At 35.8% G+C, this 22,238-nt stretch overlaps 1 protein-coding gene across 3 annotated transcripts in view; it reads right to left on the bottom strand.

Annotated features, from left to right (window-relative positions):
- The window catches only part of UBE4B (ubiquitination factor E4B), a 134,313-nt gene that overhangs the window by 95,130 nt on the left and 16,945 nt on the right, over positions 1-22,238 (bottom strand). For all 3 annotated transcript variants that reach the window (XM_051988602.1, XM_051988601.1, XM_051988600.1), the window contains exon 2: positions 4,973-5,159. In XM_051988602.1, coding sequence (XP_051844562.1) covers positions 4,973-5,159 — 187 coding nt within the window. The remainder of the gene's footprint in view (positions 1-4,972; positions 5,160-22,238) is intronic.

Genomic DNA, 22,238 nt, shown 5'->3' on the forward strand with positions numbered 1-22,238 from the left:
CTGAAAAAGAGGTCTAAAACAAGAATTATGTAAATGTTGCAAATGTGGGTGGATGGAAAGATAGTGGTATCCTAAATGGAAGTAAGGAAGGGAGAGTGGGCAGATGAGCCTATGAGCCCAGGAGAGGCTGACAATATAGATTGGAAGTCAAGTATGTAGAGATAATTGAATCCATGGAAGCTAATGAGTTAAGACTTTTTCCGTTTCATCTTGCTATTTCTTGATTTTCTCTAGCGGAAGACCCCAAAGATCTGTATTTTGCCTTGTGTTGCTTCACATTTGTATCAATGAATAAATGTCATCAAATTTGCAAACTAAGAAATATCATTAAAGTAGCTTTTACAGGCATTGGACTGAATCTAGGAAGGTAGAATTCAATAAATATAATGTCAGCAAATAAATACTATATGCCTATATGCCAGGCACTGTGCTAAGAATTGGGGATATAAAAGAAGCAAAAGATAATCAGTCCCTAACCTCAAGGAGCTCACCACCAAATGAGGAAGACAAATATATACAAATAAGTTTTATATAGGATAAAATAGGAAATAATTAACAGAGAAGGCACCGGAATTAAGAGGGGAAAAATTTTCTGTAGATGATGAGATTTTAGGGGCAGCTAGGTGGTTCAGTGGTTAGAGCACCAGCTCTGAAGTCAGGAGTTCTGAGTTTAAATCTTGCCTCAGACACTTAACACTTCTTAGCTGTGTGACCCTGGGCAAGTCACTTCACCTTAACTGCCTCAGTATAAAAAAATTAAAAAATTAAAAAAAAAAAAAAAGAGAGAGATTTTAGCTGGGACTTAAAGCAAACCAGAGTTAAGGAGGAGGAGCATTCAAGGAATGGGGGACAGGCAAAGAAAAAGCTAGAGATGGAACATCTTAGTCATGGAACAGTTGGCAGGCCAATGTGGGGAGCAGGCTTAAGAAGAATGGAAAGGTGGCAAGGAGCTAGGTTATAAAAAGCTCTGAACACCAAGATTCTACATTGCTCCTAGGCAAACAATGGAATTTACTGAGGTGAAGGGTTATATAATCAAGTCTAGGCTGCAAGTTAACAGCTGAATGTAGGAAGATCCTGGAAGCAGACAAATCTTTTGAACTTTTATCTCATTTGTTTGTGCCTTTATGTCTAGATTATTTACCCAATTTGACCTTATTCTGGTCCATCTATGACAAACTGCTTTCCAGTTTTCCCAGTAATTTTTCTCAATATGTGAGTTCTTGCCTCAAAAGCTTGGATCTTTGGGTGTTATCAAATCTTAGAATACGTGGTCATTTAGGTCATTTATTTTTATATATTGTGTGCCTAATCTATTCTGCTGATTCACATTCTATTTCTAATGCAGTACTAAAATGTTTTCATGATTACCTTTTTACAATATATTTTGAAATGAAACACTATTAGATTAACTTCCTTCACATTTTTCTCCACTAATTTACTTAAATATCCTTGCTCATTTATTCTTTCAAATGAATATTGTTGGGTTTTTTCCTAGCTCCATAAAATAATTCTTTGGTAGTTTGATAGGCATGAACTGAACAAATCAATTAACATGTGTTATACTGGCTTAATCTATCTATGAACAATTTATATTTCTCCAATTGCATGGATCTAGTATGAAAATTATTTTATCATCATGTTCATATAGTTCCTAGGTGTATCTTAGCAGGAGGAATCCCAGGTATTTTATACAGTCTGAAATTAGTTTAAATAGAGTTTCTCTAACTCCTCCTACTAGGTTTTGTTGATATTATTAGAAATGCTGATTATGGAAGTTTATGTTATATAATTTTCTTAAATTTCTTCATTGTTTCGATTAGTATTTTTAAAAATGATTCTAGGGTTTTCTAAACAAAACATCCTATCACCTGCTAAGAGTGAGTTTTGTTTCCTTTTGGCATATTCTTTCATTTAATTTGCTTTTCTCATTACTATAGCTATAGCTGAATAATAGTGGTGATAATGGGCATTTTTACTTCACTTTTCATCTTACTAGGAAGGTTTATAGTTTATTCTTATTACTAACAATACTTGCTCTTGGTTTAAGAAAGACACCACAAATATGAGTTATTCTTATGCTTTCTGAAGTTTTTAATAGAAATAGATGTACTGTAAAAAGTCATTCCTGAATCTTTATATAATCATGATTTTTGATGTTTTATGTTATTGATATGGTCAATTATGTTTATAGTTTTCCTAATATTGAACTGATCTTGAATTCCTAATATAAATCCAAAATAGTCTTTAAGTTTTTAATCTTTCTGATAAAATACTAAAAAGTCTATTCATCTCCTTAACTTCTTTCTTATTTATGGTTAGATTTATCTAGTCCTTAGAGACTGTGTCCAACTTTCTCTAATTTTTAAAAATGTCTTACTTTTTTTCTTTTACATTTTACACCGTCCTGTAACTCATTTAACTTTAAAAATCTGCATGTATATATATCTGTTATATTGATATTGCATCATTGTCTATAATACCTCTTAATAAAATGGAGTTTCCCCAATTATCTTTTAATTAGTTCTTTTTTTACTTTGTCAGAGATCATGCCTTTTACTTTAATTGAAACTAAAGACTCTGCTCCAGCTTCTTATTTTAACTTTACATGTGGGTCTTTGTTTCAGTTGCATGTATTTCTTGTAAATAAACGTTGCTGTTTTTTTTTTTAATCAAGTTGTAAATTCTCTTTGTAATTTTTTTACATTCTTTTTGTTTCTTTCTGCATTTTCTCCTCTATCGTTCACATTTGACTTGGAATTTTTTCTTGCTCTTTAAAAAAAAAAAAAAAAAAAACCTTTAATTCTTCTAGGAATTCTTGTTGCACTTATTAACAATTTACATTTTTCTTTGAGGCTTTTGTTTATAAATGTTTTCATGTCCTTGTCTTCTGAGTTTGTCTCAAGTTTTCCTGTCACCAGTAGTATTTTTGTGGTCACATTCTTTTTTTTGGCTATTGGTTCATTGTTCCTCTATATTTCTTGAATTTTTGAACTTCATATGTTAGAGTTTCTCTGCTCTCCTCATAGTAGGGGGGAAATGGAACAGGTGAGGGATGCTTTTTGCATTTCCATTTTCACAACTAGTTCTGGGGGCCCTGTGAGTTTTTGATGCTTCCAAGATGGCATGAGGACAACTAGGTAGTACAGTGGACAGAGCATTGGGTTTGGAATCAGGAAGACTTATCTTCCTGAGTTCAAATCCAGCTTCAAACACTTACCAGCTCTGTGACCCTGAGCAAATCCTTAATCCTGTTAGCCTCAGTTCTTCATCTGTAAAATGCACTGGAGAAGGATATGGCAAACTATTCCAATCTCCTTGTCAAGAAAATCCTAAATAGGGTTTTGAAGAATTGGCCATGAATGAAATGAATCAACAACAATAAAAGTGGTGTAATCTGGGGAGAGATATGATCATTGTTTTCTTTGGCTCTTAATCAGGTAGGTCCCCTGCTCTTTCTCAACCACAATTCCTCTTCTCCCTGGAACTGCAACCCAGAACTAGGGCCCTAGCTCTTTTGCACCACAATTACAAAGTAGCTGCTCAGTGAGTATTTTAATTCAAAATCTGAATTTATTCATCTTTGCAACCTTCTAAATGAACTGCAATAAATAATGAACTTGCACCAAATGAATGCTTATATATTTACTGAATATATGCCTCTAAGTTAGACTTGTACAGTACATATACAGAGGTGAAGGCGGGAAGGGATAAAGACTTTATCTTCTCATTTAATTATCACTGTGAAAGTTTCAACAAACTTTCATCTGGAAATGCTTTTTAATTTTTTTTTCTTAATCACAAATCTAGATTAGGAAGAAAGAAAAATCCCAAGATTTCCTAGAAAAAATACATTAACTAATCCATTCAAAATTGCCACAATTACAGATACATCATAGGATGTTCTCTCATCATCAAACTATCTTCATAGTCTAAAACTGCAGGATCACCCCTTTCCATTTTTGCACAGACAATATCATATTCTTAAGTCACTACCCACCCTAGCTTTTACACTGGCTCTGCAACTAAAGAAAATGTGAACTTTAAAGGATCATTATTCTTATTTTATAGATGAAGAATAGAGCAGCTCAGACATTAAGTGATTTGTCAAACAAACATCACTGGGCCTAGACTTTCCAAGGAGCGGAAAAGAAATTCATACTAACAATACCAATAATCTCACTTGAAAAACCTCTGACATCCTTGTCTGTACAAGAACTCAACGACCACTGGCCATGTTTGCAGGAATGCCAAACACAAACAATAATCTATCAATCACCAAAATGGAATCATATTTACAACAGACTTGGATCCTCCAAGCTACCTAGGTATAGTGTTATAGATGTACTCAGCAACCACTGAGGCTGCTTAATAAATGACTGTGAAGAAATGCTATTCTTTAAGAAATTCTTTAAAACTCTTAAACTGAAAAATGGGGGTTGGCCACTAAGACTAAAAAATGAAAACAAAATCTGTTGAGAGAAATTGGAAAATATATTGATCTGCAACTGCAAAATGGAAAAAGTTAATTCAAGTTTTAAAACAGTATCTTTCTTGATACTATTTCTCAAGGAACAGAAATTAATTTGAAAAACATTGCTTGCTTTCTCAATGAGGAAAAAGGGAGAGAATTGAGTTTAAAATTAAAATAAAAACAAAGTTTTAAATTGTTTTTACAAGGAAATGGGAAAAAATAAAATATTGAGTTACAAAAAGAAAAACATACATTTGGTACATTAAAATGAACTTAAAAAAGACACACTGTTAAATATATTCATCAGGCTGAGGCTTTTAAAACAGCAGTAATATTCCACTGTGTATGGAAGTACACCACAGCAAATATCATTTAAAAGTATACAGCTCTTTGAAGTGTTTGTCTAGAATCTGTCAGAGAAACGATTCTTTTTGCAGGTTTCATGAAATACCATGGTCAAAATTAGAAACTCCTTTCCAGGATTAAGCGGAGGCTCACCTGATGCACCTATTGGGGAGGTAGCTGGGGTCATGTTGTGGACATTTAGACCAAGATTATGGGAAGGGCCTGGGGCTGGTGCTGCTACAGGAGGACCGGGTGGGTTTTCTCTCTGTGGAGAGGTGAGTGGGGTAGAGGGCTGAGAAGTCTGTCCACCGGCCAGCCGAGCAAGGCGCCTCCGTCGGATCTAGAAAACAAAGACACAATGTTTAAAGGTAATACATGTCAATCCTCTTTATACAGCATCTGAAATGTAACCAGCCAAGGCGCAGCGGCATCTTAATTGGTTCTCACAACACTCACCACCGCCTTTATTTTATAAAGAACGAAGAGATTAAGCAACTTGTCATCTATCCCAGGGCCCAAACTTTCCAAGGAGCAGTTCCAGGAATTTCATTGAGGATGAAACATATGAAAACCTCCCTCTGATATCCTTTTCTGAATCAAGGGATCAGGGGCCATACCTGCCGAAGTCCTGAGCACAATCTATAACCAATCAATAAACACTGACTGAGAACCATTATGGGTCAAGTCCTGTGCTATGCACAGGTAACCAGCTTCCCCTACCCTCGTTCCAAGAGATTCTCTGAGGATTTGTTTGGGTAATATCCATGTCCCCACATAAAATAAACTGAGAAAAATTAATACATTCTAACCAACTAGAACTGAAGAAGCAAATCAAATGCAAAGAAAATCTTTGAAATTTCTGCAAAGGCCCCTTTTCTCTTACAGCTGGTTATACTGTGGCATTAACAATGCAACAGCTTAAAATGAGTTAATTAGCCCCTACTAGTCCTACTGACTCTTGCCAGCCATGCCCTCTCTTCCCCCTAAAAAGGCTCTAATATTCCCTTCATCCCAAGGAAAAGCTATAGGAACAGATGGCATCCCAGCAGATCAATGAAGAAAAAATGATTAACATCTTCAGATGAACTGGGGCACCTGCTGGTGAGATAGACTTAGAAATCAGCGAGGCTGAGAAGTTCCAGGCACATCCAACCTCACTGGCAGAAGAAAATTGGAATAGGAAAATTGGACCCATGTGTATATGATTCTGTTACTTCATTTTGTTATTTATTTTGCTATTTTGTCAGCCAAAATGCTTTAGGATTTGATTTCAAACTCTAGCTTATACTTTTGATAGGAATCTCAATTAACATTTGCATAATTTAAATTCCTAATGGGAAGTAATTGATCTAGTGAACAGAAGAATGTTTTTCATATCAGGAGTCCTAGGCACAATCTCAATCTCTGATATATATGAGCCATGTAACCATAAGCAAGTCACGTTTACCAATATTTCAAAAGTTAAGTCCCTAAAACTAAATGGCAAAAAAGTTACTGAGATGAATAAGTGGAAAAAATTTCCCTACCAGAAGCTATGACAAATCTAAATGAAGATGAAAAAAAGGCTACCCAAAAGAATCTCCCAACCTGAGAAAGCAAGGTCTTCCTGAGCTATATGGGAGCTATACATGGAAAGTACAGCTTTTGATAATATGAACCTTAAAGGAACTTGCAGCAGATAAGGTGCCCTCATTGAAGAAAGGTGTTTATATCAATCAATGCACAGAGCTGTCATTTCCTCTCACTGTTTTTCAAAACAATAGAGAATTATACCAATTAAGTAATACCAGTTAAGGAATTTTTTATCCCCTTTGTCTCAACAACCCAACTAAAAGTTTTAGAGTCTGACCAGGACTGGGGGGGGGGGGAGGGAGGGGGGGAGGAAGGTCTTTGTGCAAAAATATTCCTAGAAACCTGACCTGTAACAGTAAGAAGATGGAAATTACGTATCCAATGGCCGAGTATCTTGTGATACTCACATTTTACTGCATCACTAAAGGATGACAAAGAAGATTTCAAAGAACTATGGAAAGATGAAGTGATTTTCTAAAAAAGTAAACAAACCACATGTATGCATGCAGCTCTAAATGCACACACAAACAGATGAGGTCTTCCTACATCAAGATTTAGGCTAACATGGACATTTTGGGTACTTTCTAAGCAGCACACAGCATCTCAATAAACTACTTTTAAATATAGAATTAAACCCAGAAGAAGTTAGATGACCCAGTGGACTTAAAGCAATGGACCTAGAGTCAGTGACAAATGTCACTGGTCTCAGATTCTTACTAACTGTGTGATCCTGGGCAAATTACCTCATCTCTAGCCCCTCCCTCCCAGGATTATCGTGAAAATCAAATGAAACATTTGTAAACAATTTTACAAAACTTAATAATAACTTATTACAAAATGGACAGCTAGGTGGTACAGTGGAGAGTGCTAGGCCTAGAAGGGGAAAGATTCATCTTTTTAAGTTCAAATCTGGCCTCAGACACTTTCTAATTGTGTGACCCTAGGCAAGTCACCTCTCCCTGCTTACCTCCGTTTCCTCATTTGTCAAATGAGCTGCAGAAGGAAATGGCAAACACTCCAGTATCTTTGCTAAGAAAAACCCAAAGAGGGTCATGAAGAGTCAAACAGGATTGCAAAGACAGCACAATCACAAACACTGCTTTGTAATGTTCTATACTTCATAAATGACAGGGTGTTTAGGGTATGCTCATGGAAGACTCTCTGGTTTGAGGGCTGCTTTCCAACTTTAGTGTCCACCTGATCCACCTAATTCTTACCTGTGGCTCCAAAAAGTTGACATACACAGTGGCCACAGTAGCCAATAAATTGTTTCAGCAGACAGGGTAAAGCAGGTTGAGGGGTAACTCCTTGTTGTTTCCTTGCATTTTATTTTCTTTCTCAATTTTTTTTCCTGTTTGATTTTTCTTGTGCAGCAAGGTAATTGTATAAATATGTATGCACGTTTTGGATTTAACATACATTTCTATCATGTTTAACATATACTGGATTACTTGCCATCTAGGGGAAGGGCTGGGAGAAGAGGGAGAAAATTGGAACACAAGGTTTTGCAAGGGTTAATGTTGAAAAATTATGCACGCATATGTTTTGAAAATAATAATTTAAAAAATAAAGGATAGTTTATGCATCTCTAAGATAGCATTCAATTCCATCAAAAGTAAAGTACAACAGAAATTTAGAGATGCAGGATTCTTGCTCAGTAAGATGAAATTCAGTTTTATGCTGATAATAGGAATCCAATGTGTTTTTATGATGCACTGAAGGCTATTTATGGTCCAAAGATCTATGGGACACCTCAACTACTCAGTGCTGATGGTGCCACACACATAACTGATAAGGACATGATCCTAGAGAGATGAATTGAACATGTATTCAATACATTGCCAATCAATGAATTTATTACTGACCACGTACCTCAACTTGAAATCAATAACTCCCTAACTGAAGTCTGAACTGAAGGAGAGGTTTTGAATACTATTAGGCTAGTTTCATGTAGTAAAGCATGGAGTGTTGATTCTATTCCAGTTGAGACTGCTCATATAAAAGCTGAATGGAATGTCCCAGATTATGACAAGAGAAGATTATGATCCAGCAGTTCAAGGATGCTTCCACTGTCAATCTTTATAAAAGTAGACAGGAAGACCCAAGAGAGTGCAAAGTAGCCAGATCTTTCAGTTCTTTCTGATTTCCCTCAGATCAACAACAGATCAACAAATCAAGCCTTTGAACAAATTGTTGCAAAAATCTTAAATAAAATATTAGCAAAGAAGTAACAGCAAGTTATCTCTTAACCTGATAAACAAAACTAAGAGTTGGTTTTATGAAAAAAAAATTGGATTACAAAATGGGAAGAAAATCAAATTGCTAGTATCAAAAAATGAAAAGAGTGAACTTTTCCACCAATGAAGAGGAAATTACTAGGAATTATTTCGTCCAATTGTATGCCAACAAATGACAATTTAAATGAAATGGATGAATATTTACAAAAATATAGACTGCCCAGTTTAACAAAAGAAATATAATACTTAAATACCTCATTTTAGAAAAATGAATATTTTCTAACACTAGGAAAAAAATGTCCAAGACCAGAAGAATTTACAAATGAATTCTACCAAACATTTAAAGAACAATTAATTTTAATACTACGCTATTTAGAAAAACAGGAAAAGAAGGAATCCTACCAAATTCTTTTTATGATAGAAATATGGTGCTGATGCCTATACCAGAAAGGGTGGGTCAAGACAAACAAAAAGAACAATTTCTCTAATGAAAAGTGATACAAAAATCTCAAATAAAATATTGGCAAAGAGATTACAGCAAATTATCAACAGGATAATACAGCATGACCAAGTAGGATTTATATCAGGAATAAAGGACTGGTTCAATATTAGAAAAAAGTATGAGCATAACTCACTATAACAAAAACCAAACTAACAGAAAATCATATGATTATCTCAATAGATGCAGAAAAAGTATGTGACAAAATTCAACACCCATTCCTATTAAAAACATCAGAGAGCATAGGAAGAATAAATGGAGTTTTTCTTAAAATGCTCAGTAGTATCTATCTAAAACCATCAGCAAGCCTCATATGAAATGGAGATAAACTAGAAGCTTTCCCAATAAGATCAGGGATGAAACAAGGTTGCCCACTATCAACATTACTATTCAATAATATATTAGAAATGTTAAGTTTTAGCAATAAGAGAAAAAAAGTAATTAAAGCAATTAAGTAGGTAATGAGAAAACCAAATTTTCATTCTTTGCAGATGATATGATGGTATACTTAGAAAATCCTAAAGAATCAACTAAAAAAAAACTAGAAATAATTAATAACTTTAGTAATGTTGCAGAATATAAAATAAATTCACATAAAAATTAGCATTTGTATATGGACCAATAAAGTCCAGCAGCAGCAAAAGATACAAAGAGAAATTCCATTTAAAATAATTGTGGCTAATATAAAAATATTTGAGAGTCTATTTGCCAAGACAAAGTCAGAAACTATGAGAACATAACTATAAAACATTTTCTACGCAAAATAAAGTCAGATCTAAACAACTGGAAGAATATCAAATGCTCATGGGTAAGCCAAACTAATATAATAAAAATGACAATTTTACCTAATTTATCTACTTATTCAGTGCCATACCAATTAAACTGCCAAGAAACTACTTTACAGAACAAGAAAAAAATAACAAAGTTCATCTGGAAAAACAAAATATCAAGAATTCCAATGGAATTAATGAAAAAAATGCAAATGAAGGTGGCTTAGCTGTACCAAATCTAAAACTGTATTATTATAAAGCAAGGGTCTTCAAAATCATTTGGCACTGGCTAAGAAATAGTAGCTGATGGATGGAATAGGTTAGGTTCACAAAATGCAATAGTTAATAACTATAGTAATGAGCTATTTCATAATCCTGAAAACTCCAGCTTCTGGGAAACCCACTATGTGACAAAAATTGCTGGAAAACTGGAAAATAGTATGGCAGAAACGACACTTAACATCCTATATGAAGATAATGTCGAAATGGGTTCATGATTTAGACACAAAGAGTGATATAGTATAAGCAAATTAAAAGAACAAAGTTTACCAAAGATCCTAACTTTTGGGATAAGAATTCATTATTTCATAAAAACTGCTGGGATAACTGGAAATTAGTATGGCAGAAATTAGGCATGGACCCACACTTAACACCATATACCAAGATAAGATCAAAATGGGTCCATGACTTAGGCATAAAGAACGAAGTTATAAATAAATTAGAGGATCATAGGATAGTTTATCACTCAGACTTGTGGAGGAGAAAGAAATTTGTGACCAAAGATGAACTAGAGACTATTACCGATCACAAAATAGAAAATCTTGATTATATCAAATTAAAAAGCCGTTGTACAAACAAAACTAATGCAAACAAGATTAGAAGGGAAGCAACAAACTGGGAAAACATCTTCACAGTTAAAGATTCTGATAAAGGCCTCATTTCCAAAATATATAGAGAACTGACTCAAATTTATAAGAAATCAAGCCATTCTCCAATTGATAAATGGTCAAAGGATATGAACAGACAATTTTCAGATGATGAAATTGAAACTATTACCACTCATATGAAAGAGTGTTCCAAACCAATATTGATCAGAGAAATGCAAATTAAGACAACTCTGAGATACCACTACACACCTGTCAGATTGGCTAAGATGATAGGAAAAAATAATGATGAATGTTGGAGGGGATGCGGGAAAACTGGGACACTAATGCATTGTTGGTGGAGTTGTGAACGAATCCAACCATTCTGGAGAGCAATCTGGAATTATGCCCAAAAAATTATCAAATTGTGCATACCCTTTGATCCAGCAGTGTTTCTATTGGGCTTATATCCCAAAGAAATACTAAAGAAGGGAAAGGGACCTGTATGTGCCAAAATGTTTGTAGCAGCCCTGTTTGTAGTGGCTAGAAACTGGAAAATGAATGGATGCCCATCAATTGGAGAATGGCTGGGTAAATTGTGGTATATGAATGTTATGGAATATTATTGTTCTGTAAGAAATGACCAGCAGGATGAATACAGAGAGGACTGGCGAGACTTACATGAACTGATGCTAAGTGAAATGAGCAGAACCAGGAGATCATTATACACTTCGACAACGATGTTGTATGAGGACATATTTTGATGGAAGTGGATTTCTTTGACAAAGAGACCTGAGTTTCAATTGATAAATGACGGACAAAAGCAGCTACACCCAAAGAAAGAACACTGGGAAACGAATGTAAACTATCTGCATTTTTGTTTTTCTTCCCGGGTTATTTATACCTTCTGAATCCAATTCTCCCTAAGCAACAAGAGAACTGTTCGGTTCTGCAAACATATATTGTATCTAGGATATACTGCAACATATCCAACATATAAAGGACTGCTTGCCATCTAGGGGAGGGGGTGGAGGGAGGGAGGGGAAAAAAAATCGGAACAGAAACGAGTGTCAATATAAAGTAATTATTAAATAAAATATTAAAAAAAAAAAAAAAAGAAAGAAAACTGTTTGGTTCTGCACACATATATTGTATCTAGGATATACTGCAACCCATTCAACATGTAAAGGATTCTTGCCATCTGGGGGGAAGGGGTGGAGGGAGGGAGGGGAAAAATCGGAACAGAAATGAATGCAAGGGATAATGCTGTAAAAAATTACCCTGGCATGCGTTCTATCAATAAAAAATTATTTAAAAAAAAAAAAAAAAGAAATGACCAGCAGGATGAATACAGAGAGGCTTGGAGAGACTTACATGAACTGATGCTAAGTGAAATGAGCAGAACCAGGAGATCATTATACACTTCGACAACGATATTGTATGAGGATGTATTCTGATGGAAGTGGATTTCTTTGACAAAGACTCAGTTTCAATTGATAAATGATGGACAGAAGCAGCTACACCCAAAGAAAGAACACTGGGAAACGAATGTGAACTATTTGCATTTTTGTTTTTCTTTCCGAGTTGTTTTTACCTTCTGAATCCAATTCTCCCTGTGCAACAAGAGAACTGTTCAGTTCTGCAAACATATATTGTATCTAGGATATACTGCAACATATCTAACATATATAGGACTGCTTGCCATCTGGTGGAGGGAGAGAGGGGAAAAATCAGAACAGAAGTGAGTGCAAGGGATAATGTTGTAAAAAAAAAAAAAATTACCCTGGCATGGATTCTGTCAATATAGTTATTATAAAATAAAATAAAATATTAAAAAAAAAAAAAAGAACAAAGTTTAGTGTAGCTCTTAGATCTATGGAAGAGGAAGGAATCTATGGCCAAAAAATAACCGGAGCTAATTTTTGAACAAAAATAAAAACTAGAATAAAGTATGAAATGCAATGTGTATAGTTTTGATTATATTACATTTAAAAGAGTTTTGTACAAATAAAACCAATGTAGAGAAGATTAGAAGGAAAATAAAAAACTGGGAAAAAATTTTTACATCCAAAGATTCTGATAAAGGCCTCATTTCTAAAATATATAGAGAATTAACTCAAATTTATAGCCATCTTTCAATTGATAAATGGTTAAAGGACTTTCAGACAAAGGAATTAAAACCATTTCTAGTCACATAAAAAATGCTCTACAATTTGGAATTATGCTAAAAAATTTATCAAACTGTGCATACCTTTTGATCCAGCAGTGTTTTACTGGGTCTATATTCCAAAGAGATCTTAAAGGAAGGAAAGGGACCCACACGTGCAAAAATGGTTGTGGCAGCCCTTTTCATAGTAGCAAAAAAACTGGAAACTGAGTGGATGTACATCAGCTGGAGAATGGCTGAATAAGTTATAGTATATGAATGTTATGGAATATTATTGTTCTATAACAAACGATCAGGAGGATGATTTTAGAGAGGCCTAGGGAGACTTATATGAACTAATGTTAAGTGAAATGAGCAGAAACAGGAGATCATTGTACATGGCAATAATATTATATGATATATTATATTATATTATATATATATTACATAATTCAGATTTGTCGTGACTCTTTCCAACAATGAGATGATTCAGGACAGTTTAAAGATCTCGTGATGAAGAGAACCATCTACGCCCAGAGAGAGGACTGTGGGAACTGAGTGTGGACCACAACATAGAATTTTCATTCTTTTTTTGTTACTGTTTATTTTCATTTTGTTTTCTTATTCATTTTCTTTCCTTTTTGACCTGATCTTTCTTGTGCAGCAAGACAAGTGTACAAATAGGTTTACATATACTGGATGTAACATGCGTAACATATATTGGATTACTAGTCATTTGGAGAGAGAGTGGAGGGAAGGAGGGGAAAATGTGGAATGCAAGGCTATGCAAAGATCAATGTTGAAAAATTATCCATGCATAAGTTTTGAAAATAAAAAGCTTTAATAATAAAAAATGAAATAAAATGCTCTAAATCACTACTGATCAGAAAAATGCAATTCAAGACAATTGTGAGATACCATTACATACCCCTCAGATTGGCTAAGTTGATAGGAAAAAATAATTATGAATGTTAGAGGGGATGAGGGAAAACCGGGACGCTAAACATTGTTGGTGGAGCTGTGAACTGATCTAACCATTCTAAAAAGCAATATGGAACCATGCCTAAATTATGGAGGGAGTATTGGTGCACTATGGCCAGCAGTGTCTCTCCTGGGCCTGTATCTCAAAGAGATCATAAAAATGGGAAAAGAACCCACAATGTGCAAAAAATGTTTGTAGCAACCCTTTTTGTAGTGGCAAGGAACTGGAAATATAATGGATTTCCATCAGATGGGGAATGGCTGCAAATTATGGTATATGAATGTTATGGAATATTATTGTTCTATAAGAAATGATCAGCAGGATGATTTCAGAGAGGCCTGGAGGGATTGACATGAACTGATGCTAAGTGAAGTAGAACCAAGAGAACACTGTACACAGTAAGACAATGACATGGATGAAAATATCTGCATCCAGAAAGAGCACTATGGAGGCTGAATGTAGATCACAAAATAGTATTTTCACCTTTTTGTTGTTGCTTGATTGCTTTTTTTCTTTCTCATTTTTTATCTGATTTTTCTTGTACAGCACGATAAATGTGGAAATATGCTTAGAACAAATGTACGTGCTTAATATGTATTGGATTGCTTGCTATTTGGAGGAGGGAATGGGGAAAGAGAGGGAGAAAAATGGAACACAAAGTTTTGCAAAGGTGAATGTTAGAAAACTATATGTATTTTTTTTTATCTTTTTGTTACAGCTTTTTATTTACAAGATTTATGCATGGGTAATTTTTCAGCATTGGCAACTGCCAAACATTTTGTTCCAATTTTTCCTCTCCTTCCCTCCACCTCCTCTCCTAGATGGCAGGTAGACAAATACATGTTAAAGTATATGTTAAATACAATATATGTACACATGTCCATACAGTTATTTTGCTGCACAAAAAGAACTGGACTTTGAAATAGTGCACAATTGTGAATGAATCCAACCATTCTGGAGAGCAATCTGGAATTATGCCCAAAAAGTTATCAAACTGTGCATACCCTTTGATCCAGCAGTGTTATTTCTGGGCTTATACACCAAAAAGATACTAAAGAAGGGAAAGGGACCTGTATGTGCCAAAATGTTTGTGGCAGCCCTGTTTGTAGTGGCTAGAAACTGGAAAATGAATGGATGCCCATCAATTGGAGAATGGTTGGGTAAATTATGGTATCTGAATGTTATGGAATATTATCGTTCTGTAAGAAATGACCAGCAGGATGATTACAGAGAGGCTTGGAGAGACTTACATGAACTGATGCTAAGTGAAATGAGCAGAACCAGGAGATCATTATATACTTCAACAACGATACTGTATGAAGATGTATTCTGGTACAAACAAAACTAAAGCAAACAAGATTAGAAGGGAAGCAACAAACTGGGAAAACATCTTCACAGTTAAAGGTTCTGATAAAGGCCTCATTTCCAAAATATATAGAGAACTGACTCAAATTTATAAGAAATCAAGCCATTCTCCAATTGATAAATGATCAAGGGATATGAACAGACAATTTTCAGATGATGAAATTGAAACTATTACCACTCACATGAAAGAGTGTTCCAAATCACTATTGATCAGAGAAATGCAAATTAAGACAACTCTGAGATATCACTACACACCTGTCAGATTGGCTAAGATGACAGGAAAAAATAATGATGAATGTTGGAGGGGATGCGGGAAAACGGGGACACTGATGCATTGTTGGTGGAGTTGTGAACGAATCCAACCATTCTGGAGAGCAATCTGGAATTATGCCCAAAAAGTTATCAAATTGTGCATACCCTTTGATCCAGCAGTGTTTCTATTGGGCTTATATCCCAAAGAAATACTAAAGAAGGGAAAGGGACCTGTATGTGCCAAAATGTTTATGGCAGCCCTGTTTGTAGTGGCTAGAAACTGGAAATTGAATGGATGCCCATCAATTGGAGAATGGCTGGGTAAATTGTGGTATATGAATGTTATGGAATATTATTGTTCTGTAAGAAATGACCAGCAGGATGAATACAGAGAGGCTTGGAAAGACATACATGAACTGATGCTAAGTGAAATGAGCAGAACCAGGAGATCATTATACACTTCGACAATGATATTGTATAAGGATGTATTCTGATGGAAGTGGATTTCCTTGACAAAGAGACCTAACTGAGTTTCAATGGATAAATGATGGACAGAAGCAGCTACACCCAAAGAAAGAACACTGGGAAACGAATGTGAACTATCTGCATTTTTGTTTTTCTTCCCAGATTATTTTTACCTTCTGAATCCAATTCTCCCTGTGCAACAAGAGAACTGTTCGGTTCTGCAAACATATATTGTATCTAGGATATACTGCAACATATCTAACATATATAGGACTGCTTGCCATCTAGGGGAAGGGGTGGAGGGAGGGAGGGGAAAAATCGGAACAGAAGCGAGTGCAAGGGATAATGTTGTAAAAAATTACCCTGGCATGGGTTCTATCAATATAAAGTTATTATAAAATAAAATAAAATATTAAAAAAAAAAAAGATGTATTCTGATGGAAGTGGATTTCTTCGACAAAGAGAACATCTAACTCAGTTTCAATTGATCAATGATGGACAGAAGCAGCTACACCCAAAGAAAGAACACTGGGAAATGAATGTAAACTGTTTGCATTTTTGTTTTTCTTCCCAGTTTATTTGTACCTTCTGAGTCCAATTCTCCCTGTGCAACAAGAGAAATGTTCGGTTCTGCACACATATATTGTATCTATACTGTGACATATTTAACATGTAAAGGACTGCTTGCCATCTGGGGGAGGGGATGGAGGGAGGGAAGGAAAAAAATCACAACAGAAGTAAGCGCAAGGGATAATATTGTAAAAAATTACCCTGGCATGGGTTTTGTCAATAAAAAGTTATTAAAAAAAAAAAAGAATTAATGCACAATTAACCTGTGAAGGAAATAAAAAAACCTGCATGTATTTTGAAAACCAAAAGCTATTTTTAAAAAACAAAATCTTTATAAAAATAAAGATTGATCTATGACAATCACAGGGGACCTCTCTTAGTCATTGTTGGCAAGATTCTTGCCAGAATCCTCTGGCTGATCCTACACCTGGAAAAAGGTCATCTCCCTGAGAGCCAGTGTGGCTTCAGAAGGTACTGAGAAACAGTCAGTATAATGTTTACTGCTTGACAAGTCCAAGAGAAATTCCAAGAGCAGAACAGAAGTCTGCATACAACATCTAGATCTGACCAAAGCCTTCGAGACTGTCAATTGTGAGGCCTTTTGGATAATTATGTCAAAATCTGGTTGTCCAGAGAAATTCATCAGTATAATATGTCAATTTCATGCTGGCCTGCTTCCTCTGATTCTGTACAATGGGCAATGCTCTCAAGCTTTCCCAGTCTCCAATGGAGTGAAACAAAGCTTTTTACCAAGAAGTTTTCAGCCATGTTTTTCAAACAACTTCAATGAGGACAAACAAGGAATTAAAGTCCACTATTGCACTGATGGTAAAATTTTCGATTAGAAAAGGTTCCAAGCCAAAACTAAAGTGGAGGAAGTGTTGGTGCATGATTTTTTGTTTGCAGATGATTGTGCCTCTGAAGCTGAGAGGCAACAAAGTACAGATCAATTCTCAGCTGTTCATGCTAATTTTGGCCTAACAATCAACACAAGAAAACACAGGTCCTCCATCAGTCAGAACCACATCATCCATAGGTGGAACCATCAGTTACAGTAAATGGAGAAGTTTTGAATGCTGTGGAGTTCTCTTACCATGGCAGTATACGTCCCAGGGACAAAGACACTGATAAGATTGACACACACATTGCCAGAGGTAGCTCAGTGTTTGGGAGATTCCAAAGGAAACGTGTAGGAGAGGAGAGGTATTAGACTGACTATCAAGATGAAGGTCTACAGAGCTGTTGTGCTGACCTCATTGTTGTAAGCCTGTGAAACCTGGACAGGACACCAGTGCCATGGCAGAAAACTGAATCGCTTCTATTTGAATTATATTAGGAAGATTGCGAAGATCACCTGGCAGGATAGGATACCAGACACTGAGATCCTTTCTGATTAACTGTCAAGCATCCAAACTACTACAAAGATCACAACTCTTTTGGGCTGGTCACACTGTTCACATGCCAAATGGATGCTTGCCAAAGGGACTATTTTATGGTGAACTCACACATGGCAATGTAGTAAGAAAAAAACGATTCAAGAAAACTCACAGAGTTTTTAAGAGAGGTCTTGAATGACGTGGGAGACTGGCACAAAACCGAACAGCATGATATGCTCAGAAGGTGCAAAGTTTATAGGAACTATTTGTGTCCGACCTGAGGCAGAGCATTCTGAGCTCATGTTGGTCTGATTAGCCATAGTCAAACATACTGTAATTCTAACAGTGATATTTTAATCCTCTTCAGGAACGAAGGATAACAACCAACCAATTTAGTGGATGACAATTTTTAAAAATTTTAACACAGCTAACAGAAATTCAGGAGAAAAGAATGATTCTAAAACATCTACAAGTAAAACCTCAAAAAAAAAAAAAAAACCCAGCTTGAATACAAATTCAAACAGAATTCTCAGAAGAGATGAAGAATTTTAAAAATTTTTTTTGTCACCCATATGTACAAAAATATGTATAGCCGCTTTTTCTGTGATGGCAAACAACTGGAAACCAAGGGGTTTTCCCATTAACTGGGGAAGAGTTGAACAAGTTATGGTATATGAATGTGCTAAAATATTATATGATAAAGGGAAAAATTTCAAAGAAAGGATGATCTGGTACACAGTGAATTAAGCCGAACCAGAAAAAATAATGACAATAAGCTTTAGGACCTGTCATGAGCAGAATGAATAATCACAATTCCAAAGGACAGATGATGAAACATGTTCCTTACCTAAGAGTGCAAAATGGGACATTTTGGGGACACAATGTGAAAATTTATTTCACAGTGTGAGAAGTAGTAGAAAGAAAAGATGGATTTCTGCCAAGTGAAAAAAGAAACATTAAATACACATACACACACAAAAGCAAGATATATGAACAAGTAGTTTCTGAGTAAGAAATATAAATTATTGATAATTTATCCTTGAATAACTCCTTGAAAATCTGTTGAAACTTTTAAAAGAAAGCACCTTACATCCATTAAATCGGCAAATATAGTTAAAAATTTAAAAATCCCATACTGGTTGATATGGGTAAATATATCCATTAATACACTACTGGGATGGGGGAGTAGGGAATCTGTTAATTGGTACCATCTTCCTGAAAAAGAAAAATGTTAACATGTAATGAGACATAAGAGTGTCAGTAATTTTCCTATGTCAGTAATTCTATAACTAGGATTATATCTTAAAGATATTCTTAAAAGGAAAAAAGAAACCTCTTTGGTCAAAAATCTTTTATATAAACAAATATTACTTTAAATTGCAAAAAATTTGAAAACTCCCTATATATTCCAACAATTCAGAATTGACTGAATTTGTCACACATAAACATAATGGAATTTAATTTGTCACCATCTACTACAAATTAAAATATGCAAATGTTACTATATCTGTATGTGGAATCAGAGGGGAAGCAGTATCAAAACAATATACAAAGTAACCACAAATATGTAAAAAATAAATAGAAGCAGGAACAAAACCTCTCTCAACCACAAAGAGGGGGCAAATGAACACAAGACATTTACATTGTTAAGGTTAGTAACATTCTGTATAAATAAACAGACTAATGTCTCCCTCATCCTCCAGATGCCACCACCATAATCAGCCCCTGCTCAGATGTTAGAAAAAAAGGCCAAGTCTTCCTTGGGATCTCTGGACAAGATACTAAGTCTTGTTGCTCTCAATCCCCGAGAGAATCCTTTTCAGGACTTGGCTGAAGGGTTCTACCACAAAGCTGCTTTAGACACAATTTCCAGCTCACTTCCTGGGCATATATATATATACCCCATGGAGAATGACCAACCAGCCAATTCATCCACTTCACTCAACAGATTTCAAAGGCATTAAACTGATCAAGGCCCTTTTTCACTCATTCTAAAGCCTGTGTGTTTTTTAAAGTCTAATCATCTAAGGTCTAGACATAGCCCCTCTTCACTTACTTTAAGTAGGGTGGGCTGAGGTAGTTGATTAGATGAGGAGTGCTTCACTTTCTGTGTGTCCTGCACCCCTACAGCAGTATGAGGAAACCTGGATATCCCTGCTTGTAATTACAAGCTTTTAAAAAATTCCTAGTTGAAGGAAATTATTTCAATTAAAGGCTGGTGAAAATAAATGTGTAATCCTTTATTCCCATTCCTCTCAAACACCACCCAGCCCTTCCATTGTGCCATCCAGAATGTCTGTTCCAGAAACAACAAAGTTTTTTCCTCTCCCATATTCTAGCCATTACAGAAACTTGGCTCCCTCTTGATAAAGCCTTTCTGGCTCTTTTTCCAGTACTGACTGAATCTTTCCTCTTTCTCCTTGGCTCACTGGTCAAGGCAGAGGAGTTGGAATACTCTTTGTTCCCTAGTCAATTCCAGGTTCTCCTCATTCCTCCATCATTCAGTAACCTATCCTTCATCAAGGACCATACTATTCATTTCTACCATCCAAACAGGATCCTCATGCTGTTCTCTATAGACTCCCAGGTCACAATAACTCATAAGCTATCTCTTTTTCCTCTCCAATGCAATTTCCATCTCCACCTTTACCTCCCAGATACCCCATTTTTCAGCTTCCTTTTTGTATGTTCTCTTTCCTCCATTAGATTGTAGACTCCTTTAAAGTAGGGATTACCTTCCTTTTTTATTTGTATCCCCAATGCCTTGCATTAGCTGGCAAATAATAAGTGCTTAATAAATGTCTACTGAATGGAATTGAAATTCCCCAACTATCATCCTCTTCCTAGTGGACTTCAATAAACAGATTGGCTCTGCTTCAAACACCCAACTCACTTCCCATGACCTATTCCCTGCACCCACCTCAAACCACACACAAAGATGATTATACCTTTGATGTTGCCATCACCTACAAATGTACCACCAGCATGTTCAAGAACTTCAAAATCTCCCTGACTATAATCTGTTGGCTTTCTACTCCTCCTTCTGTCTTCCCTTATCAAACTCTACTCTTCATCTATACCATACCCTTCCATCACTTACTCCATCAATTCTCTCCCATGCCATCTTCCCTGCACTAATCATTCTTTCCTCTTTTTCCCATCTTGACCCTTTGGTGAACCAATTCAGCTCTATACCATCTTTTCTGAGTCCCTCACTCTTTTTTTATTTCACCAACTGAGCCTGATCCTAACCTTCAGCCTTGGGTCACTTCTTCCATTCACTACCTACACACATCCTGTTGAACAAGATACTGATTGAAACCACCACAACCCTGTATTACACAACTTCAATTGAGCCTTCATTATTCTTAGGAGCATAAAATTAGTTTCAAGGTCTTTTTGTTGTTATTTTTCAGTTGCGTCCAACTCTTCATGACTCCATTTGAGGTTTTCTTGGCAGAGATACTGGAGTGGTTTGCCATTACCTTCTCTAGCTCATCTGATAGGTGAGTAAACTGAGGCAAACAGGGAGAAGTGACTTCTCCAGGATTACACAGTTAGTAAGGTCTGAGGCCAGATTTGAACTCAAGAAGATGAGTCTTTCAGACGCCAGGCACTCTATTCAGTACACTACCTAGCTGCCCTTAAGATATATTAAAGTGTCTTTAAATTCAGCCCCCTCATTTTAAGGATTTGACAACTAAAACTCTGAAAGATGAATGTGCTAAAGTCACACCAATAATTAGTAGAACCAGGAGGCAAACAAGCTCACTGACTCCAAATCTAATGTCCTTTCCTATATCGTACATGGCCTCTCTTTTTTAGGTTGGGAAGGAAGGATAAAACAAAAATGATTAATGAGAGAATGCAAGTAAGAAGATGCTAAGACAGTATCCAATTACCCTGAATAACTTCTAGTAACTTGGCTGAGATGAAATAAATTCCCAGAGAGCTCTTGAGAACTTACGATGCAACTGCCACAGCACTGTTGGGGAACTCTGAGAATAGGACTGTAGAATTCTCTCTCAATTTTGTGGAGAACGACCCTGCTCTCTCCTGGTTCTTCTTCCCTTGTCCAAACATACAACTCAGGCTCCTTTGTGAATTACCATTCAGCATGTGGCCATCCAGCACACCTAGATCTTAGGTTGTCTCTTCTAAGCTCTCTTGGCTTTATTACCTCCAATAACATGATTCCCAAATATACCCAGCCTAGCTATCACCTTTTTACTTGCACTCTAGTCCTATATCCATCTAGGCCATGTTGGACATCTTCCAGCTATCTCAAAGGCAACTCAAATGTTGCTTGTAGTTTGTTACTG

Source organism: Antechinus flavipes, chromosome 3 (assembly GCF_016432865.1).
Source record: "Antechinus flavipes isolate AdamAnt ecotype Samford, QLD, Australia chromosome 3, AdamAnt_v2, whole genome shotgun sequence".
NCBI classification, from domain to species: Eukaryota; Metazoa; Chordata; class Mammalia; order Dasyuromorphia; family Dasyuridae; genus Antechinus; species Antechinus flavipes.